The sequence below is a fragment of the Ascaphus truei genome, chromosome 5 (genome assembly GCF_040206685.1).
Source record: "Ascaphus truei isolate aAscTru1 chromosome 5, aAscTru1.hap1, whole genome shotgun sequence".
NCBI lineage: Eukaryota > Metazoa > Chordata > Amphibia > Anura > Ascaphidae > Ascaphus > Ascaphus truei.
In genome coordinates this window covers 77,534,274-77,556,259 of record NC_134487.1, presented here as the reverse complement: position 1 = coordinate 77,556,259, position 21,986 = coordinate 77,534,274, and the positions used below count along the sequence as shown (strand labels likewise).

Sequence of the window (21,986 nt, the reverse complement as noted above, 5' to 3'; positions counted from 1 at the left end):
AGGGTGGCTGACTCTCTGGGATGCACATCCAATGCTATCCCGAAGGCTTATTGGGACCCCAGTGGCATGCACGTTACTCCCGACAAGATTATAGCCTGGAAAGATATGGTACGCTACCAAGAGCAAGACCCGGTCACGGGGGCCATCCGCTATGCTATCCGGCAAAATCACTCGGCCCTCCTCAGACAGGCACCAGGGGATGTAGGAGGTATACTAATGCGGGAAGCCGACAAGTTTGAACTACGAGACAATCTACTGTACAGAGTGGTAGAGTATCATAACCACCCGAATAGGAGACAACTAATACTGCCCAAAAGACTACAGTACTTGGTGCTGAGGGCTCTACACGATGAACATGGTCACTTGGGGGTTGACAAGACTTTCGGCCTAGTGAGAGATCGATTTTTCTGGCCCAAAATGAGGGAAGCAGTAGAGCATCACTGTCGACGGTGTGTGCAGTGTATTCAGCGGAAGACATTGCCCACCCGGGCCGCCCCAATGGGCCACTTAAAAAGCACTGGGCCTATGGACTTAGTGTGTATGGACTTCTTATGCATTGAACCGGACAGCCGCGGCATAGGCAATGTGCTGGTCATCACGGATCATTACACCCGATACACCCAGGCCTTCCCGACCAAAGATCAAAAAGCCATTACGGTGGCCAAGGTGCTCTGGGAAAAGTACTTTATGCATTACGGGCTTCCGCAGCGACTTCATTCCGATCAAGGGAGAGACTTTGAAAGCAACTTAATAAAAGAACTGCTGAAAATCTTGCACATCGCTAAGTCCCGAACTACCTCCTACCACCCCAAAGGGGATGCATTGCCGGAACAGGTCAATCGTACGTAGCTGGACATCCTAGGCACATTAATGGGGGTCGAAAAGACTGAATGGAGTCGACACGTGGAAACACTAGTGCATGCCTACAATTGCACACGACATGACTCCACGGGATTCTCCCCGTACTTCCTCATGTTTGGGCGAGAAGCACGACTGCCGGTGGATATACGTTTGAGTGTCTCCACTGATGGGGTGCATAATACTACTCATTTCCGATATGTACAGCGGTTGCAAGAGAATCTGCAACGGGCCTATATGCAAGCTGAGAAATCTACCGAAAAACTGAACGCCGGGAATAAACGGCGATACGATCATAAAGTTAAACACAGAGACATTAAACCATGCGACGCTGTACTCCTCCTAACTAACCTGGGAGTGCCGGGAAAACATAAACTGGCTGACCGATGGAGGTAGTGTACGAGGTAGCCTCACAAATGCCCGGCCTTCCGGTCTACCGCATTAAGGACTCGGAAGATCGGGTGAAGACATGGCACCGAAATCCTTTGCTCCCTATTCCCCGAGTGGAGGAGGGGGATTTGGAGTGGCCTGCATCCTCGCTGGATGGGAGGGGTCATTGGGAGACGACACGCTAGGGATCTCAACCTTTCAGGAAGATCCACAAAGGGGCCCTCAACAGAGCGCATCTCCCAGCAGAGCTGCGGGTAAAGGGCGCGGGGAGCATTCACCCCAGGGGGTGGCTCCGGAAAAGTCATCACTAGACCCACTGAGCCCGTGTTTTGTACCAAGTCAGGATAATTTAGAGACTGTAACCCCCTAAGGGAAGAACTCGAAATTCAAGACCAAGAAAGTCACTCTCCCCAGGGAGTGACCGAGCAACAGTTAAGGTGAAGCCAAAGAAACGGGCAACCTCCCATGAGCATGGCCTATGATCAGTTTGGGGCACCCCACTATGAGGCTCAGCAGTGGGCCCGCAGCCGCATGAAATCAGTGATTGTGATGTTTAGCGAAATGTACAATCTGATTTAGAAGAACGAAATGTCGTGTTATGCAATTTTTCATTATATAAACATTGTACCAGTTTAAAGGTATTGTCCAAGCGGGGCCGTTGGAATCCACAGGGGGGAGGATATAGCCGGGACCCCGTTTCTTCCCCAATTGTTGTGTGGGGTGGGTATGTCGCACCCAGGGAATGCTCCAATAATGGAGGTTCCGCGTTAAGGGAGCCGCCATGTTTGAGGGTGGCGCCGGCACAGACCTAGTCCGGCAAAAGGTTGCGCATGCGCAGAGCAGGTCACAAGGCCAGCGAAGGAGGAGAGCTCAGGAAGGAGGGGAGTTAGGGGACTACGGGTCCCAGCAGCCCCCGCGGTCCCCCATGACACGGCCGAACCAATCAGGTACGAGAATAGGGAGAAAAAAGAAGCGAGGGGGCGCACGAGGAGTCAAAGCTGGCTGGAGGAGGAAGGAGAAGGAGCTCCGGTGTAGGGAGGCAGGCCGCCCCTACCTAGGCCGCAGGCCCCCAGACCCAGTTAGGCCCTGAGCCCCAGTAGAGTGCAACGGAGCTAGGGACGGGCCATAGTAAGGTTCCGGATCCCCTTCTGTGAATACGATTGCTATCAGGACAGTTCTTTATAAGCGGGAGGCCTGGGACCAGGCCCCGCCAGTAAGCCACAGCGTGTCTGGGTGGGATCGCCCCGGACACTCACGGGTGACATCATCTATGCCCACGCCGATCCTTTGAGAAGATAGTTGCAGAACCGGGTACAGGAGTCCCCGGCAGGTAAACTCCAAGTGCACCAACGGTACCATTTTCAATCCGGGACACAGTGGCTGCGCAGTCACACACTTATACATCCACTGACTCACTTGGGGGTGGGGGAACTTATTCCGCACGGGAACTAGACATGGGGTTGGATCACCCGGTGAAGGGAGAGGGAGAGTGAGCGTTCAGCGGACGCTGGTAGTAGTGTCTCCTCTAGGGAGGGACACCCGTTATTTAATCTGTTGGTTGCTGCAAGTAAACATATATTGGTTAAGGTATATCGCTGTGTGTGTGTTCATGTATATAAGTTCCTGCGAAGACCCACTTCCCCTAGGGCGGAAGCTGTCGCAGGTGGAGGCGCTGCACCAAGTCATAAATATTGTGAGTACCCCAGGCTCTCCGTGGCAGAGGCTTAGGCCCTGTGAGCCTATAGGTTATTATACAGCATATGGTAGTGGCCTGTGTCCGATAGGAAGCAGGGCTACAGAGCAAAGAGACAGTCCCCACAAAGACTCCACCGACAGCGGGAGGCATCCAATTGAACGGAGGCGGTGAGAGACATCGTGGTGCCGTGACCCTGTTATCCACTATTGAGTGGTGACTCATCACCCTCTGTGCCATTGGATGGGAGTCCTGATCAGCACATATCCATTGAAACCCACGGGCAGCAGCCCCCATTTCAAGTGCCTTTATTTCACCTGTATCCGGAGTAGGCTGTTCATAGAGCCAAGATTACGGACATGGCTATATCCCAGATACTCAAAACACCTGCACTTATATTGTTTGTGTTGTTTGTCTTCTTTTCCCTTACATGGTCCGCCTGGATTGTTTGAGAAATGTCCTTACATCTTGGAACCCGTGAAGACAGGTCCGACCAGACAGTTTGAGCTGGGATATTAGACTTTATATTGCACTTGATTTGTCAGTATTGGATTAGTTCCTACTGTATGTGTTGTATTATTTAGCTTAGCACTTTATTGCTATTATTCACTTAATGGTATTCGCGCCTCTTTTATCACCTTCACGTACTCTCTAAAAAGAATATAGACAAGGAACTCAATAAAATTTTGTGAACTTAACCCGCCCCTCCTCCGCTGCGATGTCCCGTCTGGTACGCCAAAACCACGCTGAGACTTCATGTGTGCGCGTCCGCACAGTGCTCCCTCTCCAATCCAAGTCTCACGATAGTGGTTCTTGGTAGACTAGTTCACAATGAGCTTCCCACGGGCAGCAGATTAACCACAGGGGGATAAGTTGGTTGTTCATATCAATACTAAAGCATGATATGGAGGCAACGTTCATATATATACTTAAAAGAGTCCTTGTCCTTAGCCATACGCCTTTTGTCGCGTTTACTGCGACTTTGTCAGGGCATAATGTGACTACATTAGTGTGCTCTTAAATAGCCTGATATTTAATTATTTAATTAGCTACACACATACTCCAGCTATCAATGACAGAGTGCCTGCTGTGGGAAAGAAAACAAGACACAAAATGCAAACAAAAGACAAGTCACCTAAACATATACATACTGTAACTAAACATCATATACTCAATAATTGCTAAAATATTAAATATATATATCATGTTAAAACATGGAATGAACTAAAAACAGTGTGTTCAGTGAAATAAATAAAATATATGTGTATTTACTTACTAAAAATAAATTATATGTATACGTAGCTGTTTATATCATTTGGATACAGTCCAGGCAAAACTCATGATAATGTTATGTTAATCTATTTAAAATGCATGTCATAAAAAATATACAAGTTTGTAAAATACTTTGAATAAAAACATATAATTATTTATTAAAAATATGAAACATTAAAAAAAGCTTTGAAAAGGTATTTAAAAAGATTTTAATAAGTTTTTAAAAAGTTTAAAAAAAATGTGGATGATGTGGCCAACAGTACGCTCTGGAACCCAAGGAGAACTTGGGGTTAAGGGTTAAATGAGTGTGCAGGTATCTATATGTTCATTAAACCTTTGGGGGACAGTATATCTAGTGTGTAGATCCAGAAGGTCTCCCAAAGGCATAACCTCCTGAATCTATCTTGCATAGGGACCTGCTATTGGGACTTACCTTGACTTTGGTTAGCAGACTTGGCATTATTTGAACAAAGGATGTTACCAAAGGTCTCGTTTGTCTTATAGATTTTACAGTAGTTTTCACTATGTATATTTATTTTCCCATTTATTGCTATCCCAATGGGAGAAGTGCAGGGATTAACTTTCTGTTTTTGCTCATTTGTATGGCCAATCCTTTCACCAGCAGCATGTCCCTTACATGGAGAAGCGCGGTGAATATGAATATACAGAAAATATACAAGTATACTCCGGTTTAAGGACACTCACTTTAAGTACACTCGCGAGTAAGGACATACCACCCAATAGGCAAACGGCAGCTCAGGCATGCGCCTGTCAGCATGTCCTGAACAGCAATACCAGCTCCCTACCTGTACCGAAGCTGTGCGCAAGCGGGGAGACTATAGAGCCTTTTACAAATGCGTTATTTACATCAGTTATATGAGCATTGCAGTACAGTACATGCATCGATAAGTGGAAACAAGGTAGTGCTTCACTTTAAGTACATTTTCGCTTTACATACATGCTCTGGACCCATTGCGTATGTTTATGCGGGGTATGCCTTATGCATATATATATATATATATATATATATATATATATATATATATATATATATATATATATATATATATATATATATATAGCAAATGGTCACTTTTTTTTACAACCCACAAGTAAATATTAATATTATTGAAGTATTTAAACGTTATACTTATTACTTTTATATGTTTTGTTAATTGGATGTAGCATTGGGCACCCGTCTTTTGTTTGTATACATTGGCCACGCTCAGTAGCACTCTTATTGACATAAATATATATATATAATGTGGTGGGTGTTGGAGTTAGAGCGTACTGGGAATGTGTGTGTTAATTTAGTTCCTGACTGGTAACAGTTGCTTATTTTAACAAATCACGGCGCCGTTTTCATGTGTGCTGCTGTACTCCATGCTGCATCAGACCCAAAAGGGTTAGAACCCACAAACTCTGTGTAACGGATGCTCGCCACAAACCGGGCAGGACTGCGAGTCCGAGGTAGGGATTATAAAACACCAACCTAGAGACACAAGGTCGCCTCCAGTGTGTAGGTTCGTAGTAGTAGATAGCCGGGTCAGGGTATAAGAATATAGAATCGTAGGAGGCAAGCCGAGGTCGAGAGTAGGAGAGAGCAGAATGGTCAAGTGTAAGCTGAGGTCGAGGGTAGGAGACAGCAGCGAAGTCCAATGTATATGAGGCAAGGCAGGGTGCATGCGACCAGCAAATGTCACAAGGTTTATTCTCAGCCAACTTCCTGTGGAAGGGCTGAGCCTAAATAGGAGGACCGTCGAATCAGACGCTGGATTGTTCCTGCAGGCAGGAAAGAAGCTTTAACCAATCAGGCAACTGAACCTTGGCAGGGCGGAGCCTGCGACGGATCCTTACACTCTTTTACTCCGGGCATCAGCTCTAAAAATGTTGATCTCAGTCAAACTGCTGAAGGAAAATTTGGTCATGATACATTAAATCATTTTTTGTGCATGCCATACTAAAGATACCAATCAGAAGGAATCCAGATATAGCAGTTTAAATGGTTACAATTACTAATATCATTTGTCATTTAACTCATTTAATGTAATCATTCCTCATTTAATTTTAACTTAAAAATGTGTTTTATCTGTGTTTTACAAGTTATGTTTAAGGAACATAAGCTAAATTTGTATAATAAATATTAAAGTGCATTAGTTCTCCAGGTCATCAAAAATGATGTGAGTTTTAAAAGAAGTGGCTCTGTTCTATTTATTACACAAAATGAAATGTGCTTAACAGCGCTAATATATAGCACCTATAATATACATCTTCTCTAACTGTGCATGCAATGTATTGTATATAATGTATACCCTGTTCATTTATGTAACTGTATTTGTATCCATGTATTATTTGTCATATTAACTATGCCCAGGACATACTTGAAAACGAGAGGTAACTCTCAATGTATTACTTCCTGGTAAAACATTGTATAAACAAATAAATAATCCCTATACAGTACAATAAAACAATATATAACACAATCAAATAAATAAATGCAACAAAATAACAGGGCAGCCAGGAAAAAACTGGTAGAACCAGTACCAGAGGCAAAGCAGAAAAAACAAATACAGACCAGCGCCCACAATGATGATGTAATGTCCACTGAGTCCAAGATAAAAAGTCCAATCAATCGTGATGTGTGATGGGGCTCCACTCCGCAGATCCGTGACAACACGTAAATCCAACACGTAACGCAATTCCGACTTCCTCCAAGGCGCCGTGACCTCTGACCCTACGCGTTTCGTGATAACGTCACTTCCTCAGGGTTTTTACCTCACAGCACACGTAGACTGTACGACTGTACGAGAGCAGTCTCTGCATGTTGCTGCACCACCATTGAGACTTTTACAGACAGCGGAAAGAGTGTGTGACCATCTCCTGCTTATATAAGTATTCACAGAGGACTCGCTCCGTCCAGAAGATTTGCCACTGTTTGGTGTTCAGCGCGCTTAATTTCCGGTCCTGTTGTCACAGATCTACTGAGTGGAGCCCCATCACACATCACGATTGATTGGACTTTTTATCTTGGACAGTGGACATTACATTATCAATGTGGGCGCTGGTCTGTATTTGCTTTTATTTTTTCTGTTTTATTTATATTCCTATTATTATTCAGAAAGAAATTGGAAATGTGGCAACATTCTTTAAAAAATTAGCATCTTTTAAATAATGATGGCTTTCTTATTCTTGAGTCCGTCTCAGAAGACATGTTATTTAAACATTATGACATTCCTGACAAGTCATCTGCAACTAGAGAGTGACAACTCACAGACAAACAGTTCAGCAATCATTTTCTCAAGCTGACATCTCTACTGTAATTGAGGGTGGTAGGCAGAAGAGACCTATTACCATAATTTAATTTCTATGGGACCTGCATATTTCTTAGCCCGAGTGATCAAAGGCATTATAGTATCTAATGCAAAGTATGTAGTGTTTTAAAAAAGCATCCCTTTCCTGTCAGCAATGAGGTGATGTTGTAAAAATACTGCATGAAAGCAGGGGTCAATGGTGGGAAGGTTTAGATGGGGAGAGTGAGTGGATGTTAGGGAAGCTGCTCATCCAGTATTCTGTAAGTGGAGCAACTGGAATGCTTTTATTTCCTAGGTAGCTTTGGGTGACTTTGCCGGTCAGAGAAAGTGAAGAAGAGAATGTAGGACATTCACAAGAACCAAAAATGAAATATTATGGAGCGTGAATCCTTCGGTGCCGAGACCGCGAGTGGCAGTGGCATAGAAGACACTAATCTGTATATGATTTTTGGTGTACTGTACTGTATATACAGTGTGCAGGTACTGTGAGGTTAAAATGTTGGGTATAGAAAAGTATCATACAGTACAACCCAAATACGTAATACAGTCAATTGATGGTAGAGTCTCAGTTTTGCGAGTTTTTTCACGGCACGGTCTCCGTTTGCCTTGTCATTTACCTGTTCCACTTATCCCCATTGTTTCTCATATATTTACATTGCATTGTAATTTTGTATAGCGTGGCAAACATTGTTAACACTATACAAATACAATTTTATATAATTGCACACATATGGGTTGTGCTGTGTTGGCATTTCACGTGGACCACTGTCCTCTGCAAGTAATGTTTTAATGCCATGACCCATACAGTAATTGTTTTTGCATGTGCACCTTAAATTGATTTTCTACATATATGTATATTGGTTAGTCAACTCTGCCTGTCTCTTCCCCCTGTCATAATAAGTCCTTTGTAGTTACACCCTGGAACAATATCCTTCCCATGTTTACTTATTAGGTATATCCCTGTATTCATTTCCTTTCTAAAAAAGATGTCCAACCTTTTATTGAACATCTTTATTGTATCTGCTATCACAGTCTCAATGGGTAATGAATTCTACATTTTACTGCCCCTTTCCTTTGTTGCTGGTGAAATCTCCTTTCCTCCAACCTTAAGGGATGACCCTGAGTCCTTTGTACTGCCCTTGGGATGAATAGTTCTTTGAAAGCTCATTGTATTGTCCCCGAATATATTTTTATATAGTTATCATATCCCCTCTTAAAGGCCTCTTTTCTAATCTAAACAAATCTAATTTCTCTAGCATAAATCAGATTATCCATTCCCTTTATTAATTTGGTGGCTCTTCTCTGAACTTTCTCTAGTTCCATAATGTATTTTCTAAGGAGTGGTGCCCAATATTGTACTCCATATTCAAGGTGCGGTCTTCTAATGCTTTATAAAGGGGCATAATTATGTTTACTTCCCTTCCACCCATTGCCCGTTTAATGCAAGATAACATCTAGTTTGCCTCTGCAGCTACTGCATGGCTTTGGGCACTATAGCCAAGCCTGCTGTCTACCAGCACTCCTAAATCCTTTCCCATCAAGAATTACCCTAATTTATCCCCATTTAATCTGTAAATCGACTGTTTATTCTTGTTTCCAAATGCATAACCCTACATTTATCTGTATTAAACCTCATCTGCCATTTACCTGCCCAAGTTTCCAGTCTCTCCAAGTCCTCCAGGAGAGAAATTACGTCCTGCTCTGATTCTACTACCTTACACAATTTAGTGTTATCAGCAAAGATGGAGACTTTGCTCTCTATGCCAACCTAATGGTCATTAATAAGCAATTTAAAAAGCAGCGGTCCCAGAACAGATCCCTGAGGTACTCCACTCGCAACTGTAGTCCAACCTGAAAAGGTTCCATTTATGACAACTCTCTGTAGTCTATTACAGGTTACCATTGATTGCCAATGTAGCTATCAAAGTAGCTACAATGACAATCAATGGGTTAATGGTTTAAAAATGTATTTTACTATTTTTTATGTAGGTTGTTTTCTTCCAATAATGCTTTTTCATGTATTTGCTATGGGCTAAAGCACAATTAACCACATTTGCAACATTGATGTGTTACAGTATAAAAATAACGTTCTTTTTTTGGTGAGAATATTGCATTTTTAGGTTACCGCAGTTTCATGTATCTGGACATTTATTGTATGGTAGTGTTTTTAAAAGGTAAGTTTTTGTATTGTATTTTGTCCAAATCGAAAAGATCTTAATATCGAAAATATCTTCCTATCAATGACCACAGCACTAGTATTCACTTAAGTTAAATGCTCTTCCACTTTTCACACTACAATTAACATACAGTAAATAGAGCAATGTCTACGGGTAGTCAGTTCTCAAGTGTGTGGTAAGCACAGCATTTTGTGATTGATGTACATACTCTTTTAAAAATAGATATATAAATGGAAAGATGCCTTCTAATACTGAAGGGTCCATTTCTTCTTCCCTTTCTAAATGACAGATAAGGTCAATTTAATAGTTACTATGCCCTCTCTGGCAGCAAAGAGATGTAAGTGGTAGTCAGTTTGACAGTGTGATACACCCCGCCCAACCCCCCTCCCACCCCGCCTCCCCCCCCCCTCTCCCAACCCCCCTACCCCCCTACCCCCCCCACACACACACACCCAGAATAATGGAAGGGAAACATATATTATAATGTTCTTAGCAAATATTACTTTCAGAATTTGACAGAACTGATGTCTTAGATATTAGCATATTCAACAAACATCACTAATAACACAAAATGCAACTGTAATTTGAATACATTTATTATAATACAAAATTTGTTGCACTTTTACATAAGAGAGTCTGCAAGTGAACCATTACATGCACAGCTCAAGTTAGCATGTGTTACTTTTCTGGAGGTCATTAATCAAGGACTGAGGACAGACACAAACCTGCATGTGACACACTTTTCATAGTTCTATGTATCAGTTAATAATGCACAGTTGAGTCACACGTTGAAGATTTTCTGTCCTTTCTAAACATAGTAAACTAAAAATCTAGACAAATAAATACCACTTTGCTACATAAATTGACATAACAGAATGAAGTCACAGTGTAATTTGTTTCATTTGCCAGAGCTTTTTCCTTGATAAAGGACCTCCACAGCCACCAGTAATTCTTCTAAGATTTTTTTCTAGAAACGTTCTTATTGTGCTTTGACATTTAAAATGTATGCTTTATTTTCACTCCCTCGGGGGGCAGATTTGCCAGTAGTGCACTGATTCACAATGCTTTGCCATGGTCTCTGGTGCTAAAGTGATTCAGAATGTAAAAATGAAGAAATGCAACAAAATGAGTATGCAGCTGCCAAACTTGTGCTTTATTTCTATAGTTTGGTTGGTGAATATTAGAATGGCAAAATATAACATACTGGCACAAGTTCAGAAATTCTGCATCGAGTACAATAGTTCACTATGTCATTTTCACAGCAAAATATATGTATTTAGGTAGGTGCCTCAAAATACCATGCACTCCATTGGCTATAATTCTTTTTACACGTACAACATAACATTTTTTTTATCTCTTTGTAACATCTAGAAGCGTAAAGCATCTAAACTTTCAGTATATTTACAAATTGAACAACATATCTACATATAAAAGCTTACTTAAAATTAAACTTGATGCAAGTTATGAAAAAGCAATTTATTGGCAAATGAAACGGAGCATTGCTTCAACCATAGGTTGTTATATAATTTCATATGAAGCTAAACCACTGCATTGGAATAGTGTATATACGCAAGATAAATATGTTTTGTCCATCACTACTAATCCCTAGTAGCAGCCTTCTCTTTCATGTATGTTTTAAATCTTATTTTTTGAAACATTTTGTTTTTCTAGAGTTTGTAATAATTTGTGAGAAACCATTGGCATAGACTTTCACAGACACACATTTGAGAAATAGCTGAAATCTAATCTTCCCTTCTATGCATAAAGATGTGTAAGATCCTCAGTGCATGATGGGCTTTAAATTCTGAATGTGATAGTGGTTTATACCATAAACTCTATGTTGCTGCTCGAGAAATGCCAGCAACACAGTGTACCAGCAGCAACAGAGAGACAAAAAAAAGTCAATTATTTTTCATTTTAGAACAATATTTTTCATAATTGCTTTTTCTTTTATACAATTTACATTTCTGGCAAGGAGGATAATTCACCAATCTAAGTTTACTGCACCAACTAATACAGCCGCACAGTGCATTATGGAATGCATATCAAGTAAAGGCACTGAAATGGTTTGCTTACGAATTCATACAGCAGACCATTGAATTTTGACCTCCCTTCAGTGACTGTAAAAATTCCAGAATGCATTGCAAAGCATATCACTTTATGGAATCAAAACAACCTAGTTAAACATAGTGTACAAAATACAACACTGTACGTCTGTAATACTTCATAGGTTAAAAGGCTATAAAAGAATGGGCGCAAAGAGCATACTGTATATTTGGGTCTCAGTAAGCATCAGCAAATGCAAGTGGCATACTTAAATTATTTAGCCATTATATATATACATTTCCTGTCTTTTAAAAAGACATAGTATAGATATACAATAAACTCACCAACTTCACCAACAATGTCCACAAAGACATTGAAGTTCTACACACTGTAATACTACAAAACACTCTGACAATGAAAACAGACTTCATATCCAGGTGTTTGACTTAGGACTGCATAACAAAGACTCAAACCATGTTTTACACACACTGGTTTGCCTGTGAAATGTGTAGCATTTCATGCATTATATTTTTTTAAAGGAAATAGCATTTTATGATTACTTCATTTTGTTATACTGTAGATTCTGTGTCAATTTCTGCACATATTGAAAACAATTATGTCGTGAACAAAAATATTACAATGTCGTACTCTTTTTCACACGGACATCCAGTACCACTTACAAGAACGTGTGCATTTGAAATGATTGTTCAATGTATGCATATGTCTTCACACCATGTGGGTTTTTCACACAGTCATTTTGTGTCAGTTGGGTGCATTGAAAATAATATGGCAGTTTGCAAAAGAGAAAATTACTATCTTGATAATTAAACAAACGAATTCATGGCATTGACAGGAGATGGAGCCTCAGAGCTTTCATTCCCTTCCACGGGCTCTTTTTCCTTTTTACCACTATATTGTCCAATGAAGGAGCCATCTTCATTGAATTGCCCATTTACGCCCTCCCCATAATCAACTAAACTGTCGTCGCTGTCTTCTTTTTTCACGGTCCTGTCTGAAGGAGTCCGGCTCCCTTTTTTAAGAGGTTTCTGATCCTCTGCATCACTGGATGAGAACAAAATAGAATTCAGCAACGGGCAGGACATTACTACACACAACTTATACTACTTACTGTGGCATAATGAAACATGCAGTATTTAAGATTTCAGGGCTGAATTGATACTATTATTCAATCCTTGCACTAACCAAACTGAACTATGTGCGTGGGCTAATGGGAGTAGCAAGAAAAGGAATCGCAATGGCTTCAAAACATGAAATCATTTGAACTTGATCTATCGTGCGAGACTCCTAAATGATGCACCTATGCTCTCTCCTGTGACTTATCTATTCTTGTTGAATTTCTCATGAATTAATGATAAATGGCTCAGTAAATGGGATACATTTAGTTGTTTCTCTGAAAGAAGGAAAACAATAGGTAAAACCGACAAGCTATGTTTAACGCCAGTTAAGGTACAGTCAGTTGTGCAAGTCAAGGTTGCAATTGTTTTACTCTTACCTGTCAAGCGACCTATATATTCCATTAAAAGAATGCAGAAGAAAAATACAAATCACCAAAGCAAAGCTCATGTGCTAATGGGGTCAGTGTTTTTCATTATGACCCTTAATGAGAGCTTCTATACGTCATAACAAAAACAAAAAGCCTGTAACATTGTCTTTGTATCAACAGAAAAGAACTCACATATGTGCATGACCTTTCCAGATACATGAAATCTAAACAAGTGACCTATGTGGCCTTCTACCATGATGCACAACAACAATTCGAGTATGAAAAACAGTTTTAAGTGTTGATCCTATAAAAGCTTTCAGTGTGCAAAGGCAACTGTCATGGGTCAAGAACAAGACAAGGTGCATTTTCTAATTTGGTTCGCTGTCTTCTGCCAATTATTTCAACAATGTATAGAGGACGCTTCATGTTGTTTATTGACTAACAGTTTACAATGTTACTGTAAGAAAAGTATATGTATCTGGATTTAAGTACTATACTATATTACAGTGAGAATAACCAGGATGTCTAAGGTGACCACTCTATGCGTTTCACATTTATGGGATGTTGTCTACAGTAGTAATGTTACATATGTAGTTAAGTTATTATTTCAATTTTATTCGGTTAATAGGCTAAAAAAAGAAGACCAGGGTGCTTCTTGAAGCTCCATATATTCAAATTAGATATGGTAACCAGATGTTGCCATACTGTGGGAAGCTTCCTTTGTGGAAAACTCAAAACGATTGGTCAATATTTAGGACAGGAATCTGCACTTTACAATTCAAATGAAGCCGTTAATTTGTGCATAGATCCCAATGTGCTTGGCCAATTGGACCCTTCTTCAAGTAGTCAAGGAGATTAGAAACGTAAAAATGCACCGTAAGAAAAGTGTTTGTTGCATAAAGGTTTCATTTGAGAAACTCTAACATGGAACTACTTACTGTAGTGACCCAATCTTAGACATTACGAATAAAAAGTGGCAATACTGTACATCTCTATATTATAAGAAGAAGGAATCTACATTAAGGACCACTTTGCAACAGACTGCAAACCAATCTGGCAGCAAAGCGGGTCAAAGGTCAGCAACATTGCTTCCTAATAAGGAATATGCACCCGAAGTAAAAAAAAATGTTTTGAACAGGGCAGATGCCAAATGTAGACAACAAAATTGTTTAACAGTTTCTAAATAGTTTCATACAGTACAACGAGAAATGTGTTTAATCATTGTTTTGCTACATGGCTAAACAATAGGAGTTACTCAAGCAGACACTGAGATATCTTTAGCAGATTTACAAATGTTACCTGTTTTTGAAAAATGACTAGTAATTTAGACCAGAAAGATGCTTTAACAATTTAAATGCACATAGATCATTGCACTGATACTTATAAAACTTTTCATGTACTGTAACTTACAGTCTAAAATACACAGTTCCAATTGAAATGTAAATCTTATTTAAATGGGAAATTACATTATGAGAATAATTGATGGAATATCAGATTAAAATGGCAAATGTAAATGATTGTCAATGTCTTTAATTTTCACAACACTGCTGAAATGTTATTAACAGCTGCTATGTACAGACACACCAAGCGCTAAACGTACATGTATGTTAATTTGAGGCAATCAGAGTATAAATCGTAAACATTTTTATTTTCTGGTAGCTAATGGGTTTTTAAAAACTAGTAGGTTTTTTTTAACAAATGTCTCCTGGCTTCAAAACTAGAGGAAATCCAGTACCAAAAAAATGACAGCACATCTATCAAAGGATAAACTCCAATTGCTTTCAATTTCATTCCTTTTAATTGATAAATCTGGTGTCGTTTTTTTGCCCTGGTTTTGCCCATTATGGGGTAGATTCACGGAGCACCGTTAATGACTTAACGAGACATTACCTTCAGTTAACGTTTCGTTAAGTGCTAACGAGGATCTTCAAAGCTCAGCAACAATGAGTTAAGTGCTGTTTTCAGCCGTAACGAGCCCCTGCGTTACTATCACGAATGTTCGTCCTAATGATATGGAAAAAAGATGTTCACTCTAACAACCCATAGCCTCAAAGCTCTGTTATAGTTAACACAGGGATTGTTATAGTTAACACAGGGATTTAACATTATGTTAGTAAAGTCATAGCTAAACTGCATCACTCACATCCACCCCCTGAAATAGGACTTATACAGGGTCTAGATAAATGTAACACCACAGTTCTGTATGATTTAACTATCATATTGTTAGTGTTCTTTTCCTCTCCTGTCTGGTTTTTTTTTTTTTTACTTTAATTAAGCACCAATCTAGGATCTGCATAGGAGTAATACCACTTTTGGGTAGCACAGGCTCGTGTTATTTGAAGCTAAAGCAAGGCAGTGCTAACTTCACATGGTGTGAATCCTGTCCTAATAAAATCACTAATGGCTGCTGGATTTGCATACATTTAGCTTTGTAGATACCCGTTAAACTCAGGGAAACTAACGGATGTTAATATTTAGGTAACGTCACGTTGGTAGCCCAGATTTAACGAAGCTCTGTGGATCTACCCCAAAGTTTTCTAATTTATGGTAAAACTGCTATTTTATTTCAAAGCCTTTCATCTATTTTATACAAAGCTAAGTTCAGTAACATTTTGTTTACAGCATGTATCATTATCTGTCTGGATCAATGTTTGATATTTTAGATAGCAAAAGTAATTTTGAAGACAGAATCTCACCAAGCTAATAAACTCTAAAATCAAGTGATTAACGAAGGTACAGTATCTAATTTCTAGCTGCCCTATGTTTAGAACTGGATTGAAATTAATTTGGGTAGTAAAAGTAAAGGACAAATGCAGAGAAGTAAAACTGCTTTTGAAGGACAATGTCACATTTTATAAACTTAGGTTAGTAAGACCGAGGTGCCTCTGCTAGTAGCCATCATAACATATCTCGCTGGGCCTGTTTCGCAGCGTTTTTTCAGTGTATTTATCACGGTATTCAGAAAGCCTTTATGCAGGCTACTAGAATAGGCTTCTTTCCCCGACCAAAACTTACGAGGATCGTCAATGTGATGTTTGCTTCTCTCAAAAGGTCTCACCCGTGGATCTGCAGCGATCTGGCCCAGCTGCACAGAGAGCCGCCTCTCCCTGCTCATATCTCGCCAGCGATTGCAGGTTTTTAATAAAAAATGTATTACTAGTGTACGTGCGCAGGGGATCTCTGGAGCAGAACCGCATTGATTTCAGGTCCGGGGACCCCCTGCTTCCCGAGATACAGGCCCCTTAATGGGGTGCCGGTATCTCCAATTCATTTAAATGCCCTGCATAGGAGATACCGGCACCCCTTAACAGCTAAGGTAATGAAGGGTTAACTCCACCCTCAAACCAATAGGAATTCATATGTTTGTAGCATTGCTTGTGCCTTGTAAATTACCCTGAAGAATAACAAACGGTGCGAGTGATATATCAATGCAGAGTCTCTTAAACCAGGGGTGCACAAACTTTTTCTTCTGCGCCCCCTGCCTGCTCTCCCACCTGCTTGCTCCTCCCCCTACCTTTTCTCTGGCGTTTCTGATGTCATGACATCATGTGATGCTGCATTGCCATGGCGACGCGTCACCAGAAGCCACCGGAGAGCAGGTAATAGACTACACAGAGGCCTAGCGCGCTCCCTTGGCATTTAATTTAGATGCTTTGGTGAAGAGCGCTGAGCCGCTGTAAGTGCCGCTCTCCCCTATAAAACATTGTGCCCCCAGTTTGCGCACCCCTGTCTTACAGTACTTGACGCAGATTGTTAGCTATGGAAGGTCATGCCACCTCCTATAAGGTGAAATATTTGGATGTTAGGAAAAATAAGTGGCATAGAACTAAAATACATCCCACTATAATATGAGTGTCATGTAACTTGCTCTTTTTGAAATTCCCCAATTTTCAAGCTCATACATCCGGGGCCAAAATTGGAGAAAAGTATCTATATACATTGATACAGAAATACAAGATGGTATTTGTGTAAATTTTGCTCCAAAACTGTCTTGGCACGTTACTCCCAATATCATGATATAGACATGGTCACTGGGAGCCATAGCAGACCATCCATGTAAAAAAGTGAACATACAAAACTGATAGGTGCAACAGAGATTTGTTTTCTATCAAATATACTATTCAACGAGAAGAGAAGTTATCAGACCACAGAGCCATTTACATTGACGTCACATTATGTGAAATAGGATCTAAAAATTAAAACGTGGTTTTTCTATAACTATAGAAAATACAGTATGTCCAGTTTCAGAAAGAGGAGATTAGAGCACAAATAGCAAATCGAGAGATGTCCATTAAATCCTATTAAAACAATTATCAAACATTTTCAAAACATAACTGTCCTATAATTTTTTAAATAAGGATTATGTTGCTTTTTCCAGGTGTAATTATTATATTAGGTTTATTTTCAAGCTGAAGTGTAAACATACAACTTATGCATGTGCAATTGCTTAACAAATAATTAATTTTTAGATTAAAATAGTAGGACTTAATAAATCCTAAACATACCTTTTAATGAAGGCACTGCACTAGATACAGTATATACACTATGTGTAAAATGTCTTCCACAATATTTAGACATTACAGTAATATACCAAATGCGTTTAAAACAGAAATGGCCTATTTTCAAAAAGTGTTTTATTTCTAGAATTACCGGATTTGCCCCATTACAAGACGAGGGTTTTCTCTGTAAAGTTGAAAAGTACATACTCATCTTACAGTATAATCAGGCCCCGCCCACTTTGTGAGAAAATCAGCAGTCGCATGTATGAAGTAGGAGGGTAAAACAGAGGAAGCTTGAGGCAGGAATCTCAAACCGAGAGAGACAGACACAGAAACCGTGAGATAGAAACACAGAGAGACAGAGAGATAGACACAGAGACCGAGACACGCAGTGTGTGTGAGTGTGTTTGTGTAAAAAAAATTCTATCCAGCCACTACTGAAATTAGGGGCTCGCCTTATATTCAGGGTCGCCCTATAATCGGGCAAATACGCAGTATACTGTATACTGTAGTAAGCTGAGTAAACACGAGACAATAGAACTGGAAGTGACATTTCTCACCTGTATTCACCAAATGTACCATCATCCTCTTTCATAGGCTGGATCTCAGGATCTGCATGAGCATCTTCCTTTTCTTTAACTTCAAAGAATAAACAAACAAAACACAATATGATCGCTGCAGTTTTACTAATCTCCACATGTTGAGGGCAGCACTCACAACTCCTCAAACATGGATGAAGCAAAACATCTCCTTCGGATAACAGGGTGCACATGGGGCGCTGATTTACCACCTTATCCAGAGAAAACACATCTTGAGAACAGCAAAGTCCTCCAACCCTCCTTCTGGTTAAATTAAAAGAACATATTTTGTATTTAGTTGAAAATGAACAGTCTTAAATATCCACTTACTGTACATTTAGTGTTTAGCGAAATATAACCACACAAGTGCAGCCTGATGGGTTACGTTTCAGACGGCAGCACTTTGTGGTGGGCCTGAGAAATAACAAACATATGTTATTTTAATTGAACCAGGAAGAGGGCTGGAGGACTTTGCTGTTTTCAAGATGTACTTTTAGTAATGGATTCGTTTTTTATGTTTATTATATTGTTTAGGTTCCGAAATAAAAAGATGCTAAATATGGAACAGTCACCATATTAATTATGCCTCAAATACAAAGGATGGCAAAAGCACGTACAGTACATCTCCATTCTTAGGCAAATGTGCTGGTGCCAAAGAATGTTTTGCAAACACACACAGTGAAAAAATACCTTTTCCAAAATGTAGTTGTTACATTTTACATTAGGACATATACAGTATATGGCCCTTATTCTGTAAGGTGTGACAGTGCAGATTATGTGATATACAGTAGCATGTAAAGCCCCATTAAAGTCAATGGCACGTTTCATGTGATATCAAGTTATCTGCGCTTATCACACCTTACAGAATAAGCCCCTGTGTGTTCATTTGTCAGCAATGCATTATTTGCACTGTGACATATTTATTTAATCAATACTGGTCACAAATGAAAAATAATCACTGTGAGAAAATAATTTATACTGTGGGCTGGTTTTTTATAGTCTTATTAGCTTCAGTTTTCTATAAATCAATGTACAGCCTTCCTGAATATTGTTATGGCTTCTTTCACTGTTTGCTTTATAACATCCCTTCTGCTAATGGTCACCTCTATGAGCCTAACATCCTCTGAACACTGCACACTAAATGAATGTAGTTTCAACGCACTGCTCCTATATTTACCATACAAATCCATTTTAATAATGATAAGAAAACACTATCCTTGCCTGCCCAGGTTCCCACATTAAGCCTTATCTAGCAACAGTGAAGTTTTAGTGTACTGTTCAGTAATTGCTAGTATACAGTAAGGCTACGGCTCTGCTGTCTGTGCTGTATGCGTGCCTGCCAGGCTGGCGGGCGTGCAGCCGAGATCCCCGGTCTGCAGTGAGCTGCAAGGGAAAAGACAATGAGGGCGTGACGGGGGAGTGACGGGGAGCGCGGTCATTATGTCACCCGGCAGGTTCGCCCTCATTGGCAGAACCGCTGGGGGCGTGGCCTAGCGCTCCGTCGCTAGTACTGAGCACAATTTTCCAGTCTGCTGGAAAAACTGACGGCGCAGCGCGGCGGCCACCCCTTGCAGTAGGACCGGCCCCGTTGAGGGACGGCTCTTATCCCTGCAGCCAGCGGGGACCAAGCCTTAGGCCTGGGACATAGTAGATAGGGCTGTGCTGAGCCGCGCTGAGCAGATGCACTTACCCCCTGCATCTGTCATCAGCGCGGCTTTAGCAGCTGCTTCCGCACACTTCCGCATGCGTGCGGAGGCTGAGAATTTTTGAGCAGACAGGCAAATTTAAAATTTGCCGCTCACATCCAATGGGAGCGAGGGACTAGCCCCGCCTCCCGCTCTGCCTCCCGACACGCCTCCGCCCCCAAAGCGTGCTCACTGCCTCGCCTGCCAGGACACAAAAAAGCTCCAGTTTGAGCAGGCGAGGCAGAGCAGGAGCGCTGATCAGCGCGGCCCGAGGCACCATGCCCGAGGCCTTAACAAGGTCAAGGGAAGGCACTGTTGGGGCGTAGCTAATGTGTGTAATCAGGACAAAAATGAATGTAAAAAACATGGTTCACTCTGTGGGCGAAGCTTCAGAATCAGTGTTGGTCACTCATACAGCTGTTTTAATAGATATATTTGCACCATACCTGCCGTACCTGGATATTTACCACCTTTATTTCTTCTGATGAAACAAACAATCAGCAAAATCAGAATAAGCAGCGCCACAGCACACATCAAACCAATGAACCATCCCTGTGTCGCTATGTCAACCTGCCGGCTTGCCATGGCTGAAAAATGGAAGGAATCAATGATTAATACACAGTGCACGTTTTACTGTTTAAGGACCACAAATAGTAAATATAAAGAATCAGTATACCACTGTAAAATGAGTATCAGCAACAGACGTAACAGTGCCAAATAATCATTACAAGCGGATATATTGCTTCACCAAGTCCTAAGTAACATGCACAGTTACAGTATGTATCCCAGGTTAGTAACGTAAGAGCAAAAATATAAAGTTCATTGTTCAAACCTGACCAACATATGCTTATAAGAACGGCTTGGTAATAGACAATGGGGGTTATTTGTTAAACTGCGATAGTGCCGATCAGAGCACTATCGCATGAAACTCCCATTAAAGTTTCTATGCTGAAGTGGTATAATTATAGTAAAAAGTCACATTTGCCCACAAATGAGAAGCAATCCTTTCTACCATAAAATTGGTCAACACTTACTCAGTGTCAATATTGATGCTTTTTACCAAGTACAGTACCTCTTGGCATCAATGTACAGTATGATGCTTTTACATACACGGGTGAGTCATCAACTTGTTGAGGTGTAGCGGTAGTTATAATTATCATTTTCTACATCCCTATCCTTGATTTTTCTGCCTTTTTTTTCAGAAATACAAACTGCATCATATGTTAAGTTTTAAGTCTGAATATTAGAACAACTTACATTTGACATAGGTGATAAAAAGGTTGAGACCTAAATCTATTGAACATAACCGGTATCGTAACTCCACTCCACGCTTTATTTTTGGGAAATATTAAACATTGCAACAGCAAATTTTATGATTGGTTACCAAGTAAAGAAGAAACACCATATACAAATAAAAGCAGATAACATGCATCAACATGCTTAGACATTAAAAAGTAATCATCGGTAACTAACACTTTACTGTATGAAAGAAAATATTGCTCAGCTTTTATTTAATATTACAAATCGTATTGCTAACCTATATTGAAAGTGCTAATATTAGGAAAATTCCATGGAACTTTCTGAAATGTAACTATATCCACATGTAGCAGACGTTATTGCTCCCGCTGGCGAGTTTTAGCTCAACACACCCAACATGCCAGCGAGACCAGACACCATTGTGTCTGCATTAGCCGCGAACAAAAAATGGGTCAACGTGTTATTTCACCCCCTGGCACAAGCCAGCAAGTGCAATAACATCTGTTACATCTGTATATCTATTAATACTGTACCAATATCCTGAAATGTTTGACCATCTAACATAATAGTCTTGCAGGTTTCTTAGTTTGTTCTTCCTACACACACACACACAAAAAAGGGGGGATTGGGACGTACAGACAATTTTACTTACAGTATAAACAAATCAAAATTGATTAGCAATATTTGTTAACAATGTGATGCATAGTTGTTCAACG

At 40.3% G+C, this 21,986-nt stretch overlaps 1 protein-coding gene across 33 annotated transcripts in view; it reads right to left on the bottom strand.

The window, feature by feature from the left end:
- Nucleotides 1-10,279: 10,279 nt before the first annotated feature.
- NRCAM (neuronal cell adhesion molecule) overlaps nt 10,280-21,986 on the bottom strand; it is a 258,232-nt gene continuing 246,525 nt past the window's right edge. For all 33 annotated transcript variants that reach the window (XM_075600041.1, XM_075600049.1, XM_075600055.1 and 30 more), the window contains 3 exons: nt 20,469-20,600; nt 18,311-18,389; nt 10,280-12,809 (listed from right to left, as the gene is read on the bottom strand). In XM_075600041.1, coding sequence (XP_075456156.1) covers nt 12,572-12,809; nt 18,311-18,389; nt 20,469-20,600 — 449 coding nt within the window. In that variant the 3' untranslated portion in view covers nt 10,280-12,571. The remainder of the gene's footprint in view (nt 12,810-18,310; nt 18,390-20,468; nt 20,601-21,986) is intronic.